The sequence below is a fragment of the Phalacrocorax aristotelis genome, chromosome 4, assembly GCF_949628215.1.
Source record: "Phalacrocorax aristotelis chromosome 4, bGulAri2.1, whole genome shotgun sequence".
In the NCBI taxonomy this organism is placed as follows: Eukaryota; Metazoa; Chordata; class Aves; order Suliformes; family Phalacrocoracidae; genus Phalacrocorax; species Phalacrocorax aristotelis.
This window is the reverse complement of record NC_134279.1, coordinates 16,949,246-16,961,573: the sequence shown is the minus strand read 5'-3', so window position 1 is coordinate 16,961,573 and position 12,328 is coordinate 16,949,246. Positions and strand designations below refer to the sequence as shown.

The following is a 12,328-nucleotide window of genomic DNA, read 5'->3' as shown; positions in this document are numbered from 1 at the left end:
TACATACCTCCTTGCCCTTCATGCTTTTTTGCCTCACTTGGCTGTAATCCTTTACAGGATTGGGTGCAATCACACCTCTCCAGTCCTGGTATACTTTGCCTGTTGGGAAGATCAGTGTGTTTTTGAAAAAGATGTCATTTATTCAAATTACTTCACATTATTCATTTGTCCTCAAGCTACTGAATTAGTGGTTTCAGTTCCCAGAAGTGGAGTTGACATCCATTTCCTACTGGGTCAGTCAGAAGTTTCCATAAATCACTTCAAATATTCTCAAGCTCATTGCCTAGATCAATGACAACAAAACTAGTAAAATCTCAACCACTGCATCTTATTGCATAGCTTTCAATGCACTCCCACAAGTATTTTTAAAGAAAAAATAAAAAGCCTAATTTTTATCCAGATATCCTCCTTAGAAAGGCATAAAAGCACCTCTGCATTCTTCCATCCACCTTACAATGAAGAGAATTAGCATAGTTTCCTGTTTTCCTCTTCAAGCACGTTGGCTGCAAGACTTACTGTTCTTTCATCTCCCCAAAATTACCTAACTAGTACACCTCTTTTCAGGCTGAAACCAGGAACAGGGCTGCTTTTGAAGGCATTTTAAAGAGCCACTCTGATTTGTTATCAGTCTACAGCTCCACCGCTGTCAGTACAATATGAGTGCCTTATGCCAAGTCACAACTTAGTTATTGCTCTAACGTGATAATGTTCTCTATTGTCAAAATATTCTGAATGGTAAAATATGCACACACTACATTATTTTCTAAGAAAAATCTTCCCTATCGGCTTCAACTGCATTGAATTCCTGGTTCCTATACAACCTTATTTAACAAAAATATATACATTACTCAAACTCATGAATTGCCAGCTTACACTGTAAGATAAAGTACATAACTATAGAGTTCCAAAAACAATTAGATCATCTAACGTTTTTGCACAAATGAATGACTGTAAGCAGTTGCTCCATCAGATGGTAGTGATTATGTTCTGTATATAACAATACAAATTTGAAATAGTAACATGTTTAACCCGTACTGCAATAGTTTTGATACTGATGATGGAAGAAAGCATTTTCTGCTCTAGATTTTGAAAAGAAAATACAGCCTTGATTTCAGTGAGTGCACTGCAATACGGGGGAGATCAAGGGAGCTTGATACTTCTTGCAGTAGGTGTGACCATTTCAGAAAAACATAATCAAGTTTGGCTAATGAAATGTAAATCTTCATCGTGCCAGTTTTGCCCATTACATATGTAACAATAGAAGCTGCCTTACTGAAAGAGGTCAGCGGTCCTTGTCCAGGACTCATTCTCCAAAAATAGCACACACTAAACACTTCTGAGAAAATTTTAATCGCAAACTGTATAAAGAAATCTCTGATCAACAGAGGTCCTTCTCCTCTCTGGATTGACTGGTCTTCAGTCATGAAGTTTAATGTCACTAGCATATTTATAGTGTTATAATTAACATTGACTCTTGACGTTTTTACATTCTGGTATCAAAAATTTCCTAAAAAAATGACCTCAAAAAGTGATTGCAGTTTTGTGAAAAGTATGGGTGTTTATTTTATCTTTTAAAAATCCCTTTTGTTTTTCCATTAGGAACAAGGGAGCACATGAAGCTGGAATTTCCTGATCCATCTTTTCTTTATTGCTCAGCATGCCTGGGACAGGTACCTGTTTAAATGTCCTTTCTAAATGTCCCTTTTTTGTAGGATAGTCCTCTTTTCTGTATTTCTTTCCACATAAATTTTGTCAAGGCCTTGACTGTAAAAGGGCCATCTTGCGTCTGCTACATGCTTTTTGGAATGCTGTGACCAGGACTGCACGCTGTATTTCAGATGAGGTTGCATCAGTAATTTATGAAGAAACTTTACTATTCTTTCTGCATTTGCCATATTAACCCTTAACTACATAATATGCTTTATTTTATTATACTGATCACAACACCTGCATCTAATAGCACATGACAGCTTATCCTTCAACCCAAAACCAACAAAAATTCTATCAAGGATTCACCAATGATAAAAGATGAAAAACACTAGGGAAAGATGACTCTGTAAAGAATGCTGTGACACAATGCTTAAGACTCGGGCTATGCTCATCTATTTTCCTCTTCTGCAGATACCTTCTGCAGCCTCTGCCAGCCTAGGAGTTGCCATTGCTACTAGCTAAGATCCAGCATTCTCTCTAATGTAACATAATTTTAATTCCTCCAGGGAACAGTTGGTATTCTCATGGCTGCTACCAGGAGCAATGTGTTTTCTAGCTACTAAGTTACTTAGGACTGAATGACCTCCTATACTATATTTTAATAAAACCACAGCAAATTCTGCTCTACATATGATGGAAACATTCAGCTAAATGATGTTAAGCCTGTACCTGCGAGAAAGAACAGGATTTAAATATAAATCTTTTTCTTCTGCATCTTTTATTTATTTGGTTAAGCATGTTTGTGTTTAGTGGGGTGGATTTTACAACTTCTAACTCTGTGAATGCCTAATAGAATCTGCTGCAGAGTTCAGTTGTTTGAGTCACTTCTAAAAACCTCGATCATTTTGGAAATACTACAGAACATTGTCTATTTTCTATATTTGCACTAATCCCTCCTCTATGAAGAGAAATTATATTTGAAAAAATGTCTGAGACACCTGGGTATGAAAGATAAAGGAGTCATATAATGATCACAGGCACATACCTTAATGCAGAGACATTCAGAGATCGCAACAAATTAGGGCGCTCTGCTTCAATTGTTTATTCCCACAGCTTGGCAATATGTTTTTCCATTATGCACAACACCATTTACCTTGGAGCCTGAGAACTTAATAAGTACCAGCAAAATCAAAAAAAGATTTGTGAGGAAAAAACAATGAATTTACATCCCTCTGCAATTCCAGGGACCAGTGAGTCAAAATTCAGTTTAAAAAAGACATAAACAAATTAATATTCTTTATACTTTCCCAAGTTCTCTGACACTTATTGAATTTCATCTGTTCCCAAATTAACTTCTCTTCTGAGTTCCCGCTTTGCTCCATTTCGATGTCAGGCGCATCTTTATCTAGCCCTTTCCCATAAAGAACATTTCTGTAAGGTCAACCAGGAGTGCTTTTAACCTTCATGGACTCTCATTAAAGTCAAAGGTTGTTTCAGGAATCCTGTGAAAGACACGTCTATGTGATCCAATAAATAGGTGAGAAAAGCCAGAGGAGTTTAAACTAAGCTTCTCACAATGGCACTCTTTTTCCCAGTTATCATTTCACTCCAAAAATGAGTGCATGGAGGGAAGAGGAGGAAGCTGATGAAAATTCACAGCTATCTAATGCCTTTTTAAATAGGACACTCATTTTTAATCTATAGTACTTGCAAGCAATTATTAGCTAGAACATAGAATTAGCAGTTCATAATTTATATGTATAATTTAAGGGGGGGCTAGTTTAATAACTTCATGTTAGAGAATTAATTCAAAGTATTTCAATTTTATCTATAAAGTCAGTCTATGAGTGCTTTGAAATAGTGAACAGGAAAAATAGTGGCCAGGATCTAGAAATATATAGCAGTCATAGAACATATGAAGTTGAAGTTTGTATCCACTTTGATGTCTTTTACACTGCCAGGATAGCATAAATAAGATTGTGGCTCATCAGAGCACCAAAATAGGAAGTTGCACTCCTTCCCTACATTGCAACTTCCATTACATTTGTTTTAAATAAAGTTGCATAATAAGAAACAAGTATTTTCTGTATGTTTCCAGTGGTTGAGGCTCTAATAGAATTAGGATATTTTATGCAACTTTATATAAATTTATGTAAATGTTTTATGTATATTTATGTTTATGTATAGTAAGAGATTATATACATATCTAAGAATTAAAAGTACAACTTCAGTGCAGCAATAAATTATTTAAATATTCCAGAATGAACATAATGTTACGTCTTTGCAATTCTCAGATAGTGTAAGAGATAAGAGCATTCAAGATCTGATTAGAAACTCATAGCATTTAAAGATATAATATCGTTATAATAAGTTACAAACTATTTCTGTTTTCAAAACGTCATCTGAAAATATTTGCTGATTAATTCTTTTCTTTGACACATGATTTGTTTGGGGCAAACTCTAAAAGTATAGAAAAACTTATCTGTCTAAGGGAATTTTGAGCAATCAAAGACCTTAACTCCCATGTGGATCAACAGAACAATTAAAACCTGATGGGTTTCCTTAAAATTCCAGTGCTCAGACTCTATTTTGACATTCCAAAACGTTACTAAAATCTGACTTTTTATCCTCAGTCTTGGTTTATTTTGTGAATGCATTAACTTTACTTGCCTTTTTTGATATGCAGTACATAAACTTTCCAGAAGAGGAACTACCTGTGCCTACAAGTAGGTACACCATCTACCAACGCAAATATTACTGTTTCTATTCCCAAGCTCTTTCATCTCCAAGCTTTAACCTCTGTCACTTCTACTTTCAACTTTCACCCTTTGCTAGCTCCTTTGGAGGGCTGCAATTTTACTTTGTGTATTCCTATGTAAACTAGGTTTAACTGACACACCATGACAGTGCTCATCTTCATTTTCCCTTGCAGATATATACTTAGGCTACTTCAGAGCTTGTTAAGGGTTTTCAAATGCAAAAAATTCTTGTTTTGTAGTCTAAACAGTATAGAAATTCTCAGTCCATTTCTTCTATTTCTACTGATTAACAACTTTGATTTCATTCTTACTGATTTACATGTCATTGCAGACAAAGCACTTGTAACACTAAGATTTGTTTTCTTTCTACTAACCTCTTTTTCTCAACAGAAGGAGGTCTGTCACTCTTCCTAATAGTGCAGTTACTGCTGGTAGCACACTTGCAGTGCCAAGCGACCAATGTAAGATGTAATGATTCATGGTATAGAAATAGCTATTGAATCAGCACTAATTGCACTTTTGGTGTCAGGTTCAGCTGCAAGAACAAAACCAATCCCTGCTACCCCACAGAAGTGGAACTGGTACCTGCCAGACATGGGGTATTTGCTAGAATTCATTTGTTGTGTATCACAGCCATGTTTTAAAAACTTGGTTATTTAAAATAAAAATATATTCTGCATTTCCTTTCATTAAAGAGTTATGAAACATCCTTCTATATATTGAACAACGATACATATTTAGCAAATAGCTTGGTATCTTTAGAAAAACATCTATTTGCTTTCTAGAAATGTACCAGACAGTGAATAGAGAAGAGTAAGGCTTCTGAAAGCGTATCCACAAAGGTTTGCTGTTTAGGGTTGATATTACAAGTAATTAGCTAGACATTTAATAAATGACATTTCTAAGAACTGCTAAAGCTGACTTAACAAGCAAAGAGAACAACCTTGTTTTGTTTAGAAAAGATAGTTGCATCGTTGCACATTTTATGCAAAGTGTTTTTGCCAGTTCATGTTGAAAACATCTACATGCGTGAAATACTTGAAATAAACATGTTCTCTGTAAACTGAACTTTCTATTATGGTGCTATTTGCTTAGCAAAAACTCTGATAAAAAGTCCTGTGGTAAAGCTGGTATTACTGCAACTGAGCTGGCCCATACTAGAGTTATAATAAATTTACCCTCAATTAAAGTAATGTGTTTTTTCTAAGTATGTTTCAAATCATAAACAATTCAGACTGCATTTTACATTTTGGTCAAAAAAAGCAGAAGATACATTGAAATTACATATCCTTAAACTTTTCCTGTGCTTTAGAATTGAATTTTATATTGGCAAGTAAAACAATTGCTTTGAAGATTCAAGAATGCATGTGTTCATCTGGTTATCCAACCCAGAGGATAGGTTTGTTTACATGCAACACATTTCAAGGGCACTTAGAAAACCACAGTAATTCAAGAAATACATCTGAAATTTGGTCTCATTTCCTGCTTGTGTTAAGGGGAATATTAAGTGTTTATGTCATGATGGTCTCATCAGCTTCTCATCAGCTTTTTTTTTTTTTTTGGCATTTGAAATTTTGATATCTATTCCAAGTGCCTGTAATATCAGAGTATCATTCACCCAGTTCAGCTGCTTGGTTAGCACACCCACAGCTCACCAGGAAACAGTCTTCAACCCAAAGGGCAGAAATCTAGTTATAAATAGGATTCCCATATAGCATTTGCAGACAGCATTTTTGAAAAGTCAGGGTAGGGGTTTGGGTTGTTTTGGGTGTTTGTTTAGATTTTTTTTTTTAATTATAAATCTTACTTCATTCATTAAACATGGGGTGAGTTATCCTGTTTAAAAGGAAACATGAGGAAAGCCACTGACCCTTTTATTTTTCCTAATGCCAGAGTCCAATGATGACATGGTCTACTGAGCCAAGCAGTGGACCTGTCTCAAGACAGTGGTAGGATGTATTGGCATGTACACAAAAGTTTGTTTGAGATCTGGAGTACATAATGTATGAAAGAAAGACAAAATGTGAAATGCTAGAATGAGGAAAACAATGTCAAATATCCTATCTTGTATATTTTAAAGATTTTGGGACAAAAGGTAACTTATGGAGTTTTCTCTTTCCTTACTTCCTTCAATAATTCCTTTTACAATCTAAAAGAAAAAGATTGTAAGCTCCATAAACATAGAAAAAACATAAAGGGATAAGGAAAACGTATTTTTTTTGCAAAACCAAAATAAATCCTTAAAAGAGGGCTACTTTCTCAAGAAAACTTTAACTTCTAAAAAGGGAAAAGCTTAATAAAATCAACAGTTCTTAGTTTGCAGCAGTCTTGACAGAGCAGAAACATAACCTGAAAAAATAAATGAACATAAAGTTTTCCATTGCAGTGTACAATTAGTGCTTGCAAATAATGAAAATATTATGCCACCACAACTGCTCACCTTCACCAAAGCAATTTACAAACAGAATAGAAGTGAAACCAGCATGCACCTTGGGGGTCCCTCACTGGCATTGCACTGCCACAGGGACATTGATGGAAGATAGCCCTAAAATTTCCACTTCAGAAGAGATACTGTGTCTTCACTGACACTCCTTCACATCTCTCCTGCTACACCTTGCAGGTCTTGTGTTGCCGCCTGCTACTCTCCAGGTCTGATCCCACAGTTAATCTTCTCCCTTCAACCCCTTGTATAGCTGATCCCCTCCTAGCTGATCCAGATCACTTCCAGCCTCCCAGTGACACCCTATTTCATGTCCTTCCTTTACTTCAGTCATATAAACCTTTCCATTAAAGAACTCACTTTCTGCCCACAAGACACTTCCATGGGCCTATTTTATTGTAGTGAAAATGCAAACAATGGGGAAAAGAATCTTGTATACACATGAATGGATTATGCTCCCTCAGAAAAAGCCCTTTGAACTGCAGTTTCTTTCCCGTGTTCCCCACCTCTTGTCACCATGGGTTATTTTTCAAATGTGTTTTCACAGCAGCTCTTCATTGAAGTGAATGGTACTACTTTGGGACCTTGGTATTTGTGCAGTAATTACTATTGTTCAGCCCTGTATTTAATAGGCAAGGGAGAGGACTACTAAAAATATAGCAGCACTCCTAAAGATTGCCTACAAATCCCTTTAGAAATACATACAAAGCTGTAGTCCCGAACAAACCCTGTTCCATTCAGTAAAGCTTTTCTGTTAAACTGTAATGCAAAAATACAAGATAAAGAAGAAATAATACTGGGTCAGATGAAACAGAGGAAAGAATAAAGATTGTAGTTGAAACAGCTATGGCCTTGGTTGGGAGAGCAAAAGTCTGTTATATCACTGCTGCAAACTGTTCTTGTTTTTTCAATTGCTTCAAAATCAAGCTAACTCTAATTTGCTCTAAACAGCTTCTGATTTTATCAACAAAGCATCAAAGGGCCTAAGCAATATGTAGTGTGAATATCTTCTGTAAAGGTCAAATTGTTTTCCTGTCTTAGAAAGTGAAATCTCCTCACCTTTTTTATTTTATGATTCAAGCTGTATTTGAAAATGCACTGTTTATTTGCAGTGCCACAGCTCGCTCTTCTCCTTTCCTTCCTGTAAACCTTATTTCCAGCTAACATTGTCCTTTATGAAACGAAATGTTTTACATGTTTTTCCATTAAAAAGCGTCATCAGTTGTGTATCTTCATGTTATTAAACAAGCATGTTTTTTCCTCGTAGATGTATGACCATGAACTGTGATGAATCAAGCAAGAAAAATAATCGGTTCCAGAGTTTCCTGTTCTAAGAATGGAAGTGAGCCATCATAAAATGTAACCCCCACAAATTGTGCTAGATGGTTTGAAATTGTACTTGTAATAGTGTTAATTACCAATAGCCCCACCATTTTAGGAGCACATAATTGAAAACTAGTTATGCAGGAATCTGAAAAGGATAACATCTCTTCATCTGACACTATTTTTTTCTTTTTGACAGAAAAATTGGCCATTTCTCTTACACAATAAGAAAAAATTAGGTAAATGTGCCTGAAGCAGACAGGAGTAATTTGATTGTTTCTTAAAAACCCATTTATATTGAGGACCCAAATTGAATCCCAGCCTTGATTTTTTCCTTTCTACCCAGGTGTGACTGACTACAGATCGCCTAAAATGGTGACACAAAAGGGAATTAGAGCTAGATGTATGCTTCTGCTGAAGCTCAACAAGTAGCCGATGTCCCTTTATAGACAAAAAAGGGGGTGCAGATTTTTTCACAATGAGTGAACTCAAGAGAGAGTGTGATTCTGCAACCCCTATTTAGTAGTGAGCCCAAGCAACACACTAAGGCCTCCAGCTTTTGGCAGTCCTCCAGCTCTGAAGATCAGATTTTCAAAGCTGTTCAGCTGTCATAGATAAAGCAGTACCATCCAACACTTGGCCTTTCAGTTTCTGGCCTCTTTTGCACCAAGTCTTTCATTCAGAAAACAGATTTCTTATTCGCATCATCTGTTAAGCCAGGGGAGAAAACCTGACTTTCATTGTAGAAGTTAATTTTCATCAGGGCCTTCAGAACTGCTAATATTTATGTATTTTTTCATATAGGACCTATCTGTACAAACGATAGGTTTGGCAAGTATTTGTAGATATATGGCTTCTGAGATTCTATCATAGACCTGTCATAGCCTAACTATGAAATATATATACTAAACAGTGACTTGGAAAAAGCACCCTGTTTCAGCTCATTAAAAGAAAGGTGAAGCATCTGAATTGGGCTTTGTTGGCCAGGATGAGCTGTTCCGGAGAGAGCAGTATTACCTTATTGAGTAAGTCCAGCCATAAAAGATGGGTGGTCTTGCAAGTGTTTCAATTATAGCATTATTTTTTCAAAGTATAAATCAGATGGCTTATTTGAAGCACCTCACTCAACATCGAGAGTGCTGCTAATATGTTCAGTGAGTCTTTCTTCAGCCATGCTTTTGCATGAATGAGCAACATGACTGTTATTACCAGCCCTTCCCATCAGAATTGGTTAATGCTCGTCCATTACAATGCTGTTTTCAGCTACTTAGGGGAACTTCAGCTATTGAAGCTGAAGTTTTCTTTGCTGCGCATATTCGTCCTTAAAAAAACAAAAAGCAAACCCAAAACAGCCTACTAGACAAGAACTGAATTCCAACTTCCCTCCTTGTTTTCTGCTGAAAATCGTTATTCCATATGACAGAAATAGAGGTGGGCAACAGAATGAAAAAGCTGAACTAAGTTCAAGCCAGTGCCTGATTGTGACTCATCTCTGTTCATGAATAAGGATGAACCAAGTCAATGCAAGGTTTCTGGCATTATTTCCTTATCATCAAATATGTTTGATTTCTCACATATTTGTCATCAACTCCTTTGGCTTGGATTGTTTTTGGCTGATAGAGATAAGCTAGACCCTTGATTTAACTCCCATCTTTAGTTATCTAGCTCATTGAAAGAGAAATATTCTGCCTTTATATCAGGAATAACTTGCAGCAGCAAATAAAGAGAAAAAAACAGCCTCAAAGTTCTGTTCAAAAGATTTCACACTTTTGCTGAGAGGAGGACGAATGAAGAAATCGGCTCCAGGTCAAGCTGCAAGCCCCTTAGGCTCTTGCAGGCCACATTGGACTAACAGAGAAAAGAATCAGGACTACTCCACTGTTTACACTACCTTAAACGCATCTAGTTCCCCTCTATCCTAATACTCATACGAACTGTTTCTCAACAAAGGTGGGTAGAAGACAGCAAAAGAAGCACTTTTACTCCTCTTCTCTCAGTCTCTCCTCACTTGCACACTGCTATTGTGGAATGTCTCTCCGGGGTCCTGGAGGAAGACTGACAGCAAGAAACACTGACAAAAATATGTGTTGCCTCTCTGTCATGCAAGATGGTAGCATGAACCTTAAGAGGGTCACGGAAATACTGCAAGGAGCTATGTTAAAAATCTCACGGAACATTAGTGAGAGTTACTCTTCTTGTTATTTTTTCAAAAAAGGCAGGTTGCTGATTTTTTGGCATTAATAAATAACCAGATCATATCCACTCTGTATCGACAAAGTATCTGTATCCACTTTGCTGTAACTGTAAGCAAAGTGGATCAGTAGATCTTAGGAGTACATATGTATTTTTACATATGCCTAGTGATATACACACAAACACTGATGTTAACGTACAAGAATTGAAGTTTGCCTGCAGCCTTAAAGCTCTTGCCTCATATTTTTAATTGAATTAATTACTTCGCTTTTTTAACAGTGTATCAAGCCTCTCCTACAAGAGGAATGACAATATTCATAATTTAAGACGCAATTTAGACTCAAAGGAATACAACCAAATCTGTACAAACATTTACAGAATTAGTCAGTTTTTGTTCCCTGGAGATATGGCAAAAGCTCTGGTCCTCTTACTTTACAAGACAGCTGGACTAATGTCATTTGCTAAAAACATTTTAGAATTAATCCTGACATTCTAAATCAAATAATTTACTGTTTTTTACTGAAGACTTAAGTATTCAGCTAGTTTGACAGTTGCTTGAATATGGTTTGAGGAATATTGGCATTAATCATTGAATAAATTATTAGAAAACATATTTTTCTTGCATATTCCTAGCCATTTTCACCACTATTTATCAGTTCCTAGCTCTTAATTATAAAATCCACTAAGCTTAAGGAAATAATCTCTTTTACCTCAGAAAGAGGGATAACCTGCAGTTTGTGTTCTTTCAGTATATTTTTAAAAGACCCATATTTTTACAAATGTATGGACTTAAGCTTTGAAAGCATTAAATAACAGATTGTAAAAAACTTTTTCTTTGAAATCAATATTTTTGCAGGTATTGCAAGGATGTAATTATGAGGGTTTTTTATAAAGATACGTAACAAACATCATAGCTGAGCTGATGCTCAGCTTCAACTTTCTCTACCTATAGTACAAATGTCCAGGTAGTAGCAATAAAATAACCAGTTATTCTGTTTTAAAATAGCCTGATGAATTAGCTCCTCTCTCTTGTCATTCGTGACCCCAGCACTGCAATCTAATCTGCCAGCGTTCACATAAGGAAATTTGCATACATCTAGGGCATGCTCAAAGAACCAGAGTATAGGTTTCTGACTGAGACCCAAATAGGAGACTACCACAAAGTAAAAACAACTATGTCCTTTAAAAATGACAGTTACAATTTTTTGCAAGATTCTGTCACATTTTTCTGTTCCACTGAGTAGCATCACAGCTTTCTCAGTGTCTCAGTGACACATACAGAGATGTGCACAGCATGAGTGGTGGGAGCAGGATATCCAGCCTTGTTGGCCAGCAGATCTGGACCAGCTAGGAAGGAAAGTAATCCTGTTCTGAATAGACTGTAACAGATTGCTTCCTTATTGTAATGAACGGAGGACCAAAGCACAAACTGTAATTGAGAGCTAGCTCCCTGCCTGATCTGATCTGGGGGTGGACAACTATAGGCTGCCGCTGAGTCAGTTTAAGGCAAGTTGTCATGCTGCAATTTAATCCTAAAGAACAATCAAATGAAGGTTTTCAGAGCCTTTCTTTGCCTTTTTAAACAATATTTGCAAAAAACACATTGTGGATATAGTCTAAACATTCCCGTTCATTGAGACAGCAGTATCCTATTGATAGTAGCTTAAATCAGTTCTTTTTTGTCGGCTTGCATGAAAATTTAGATTTTGAAATGTGTAAAAGGCCTAAACAGAAGGCGTTGGAAGACAGAACGGATGTTAACTCATTCTCAATACCTGATTCTTTCGCAATCCATTGGCTTTTCATAGTCTTACATTTCCTTATACCAAGATTACAGAGTGCAGAAAGGGAAGATCAGAGCAGACAGGTCATTTTGCTGCTAGCAACAGCTGACCTTGGGGGCTTTTAAGTGCAGTAGATTAAGAAAACGTTTAGTAACTATCATGATTCAGAGCCCAGTTAA

At 36.3% G+C, this 12,328-nt stretch overlaps 1 protein-coding gene across 1 annotated transcript in view; it reads right to left on the bottom strand.

Moving 5' to 3' along the window:
• IQCM (IQ motif containing M) overlaps positions 1 to 12,328 on the bottom strand; it is a 111,003-nt gene that overhangs the window by 83,541 nt on the left and 15,134 nt on the right. The window contains 1 exon segment of the mRNA XM_075092404.1: positions 8 to 99. Within this exon segment, the coding sequence (XP_074948505.1) occupies positions 8 to 99 (92 nt within the window).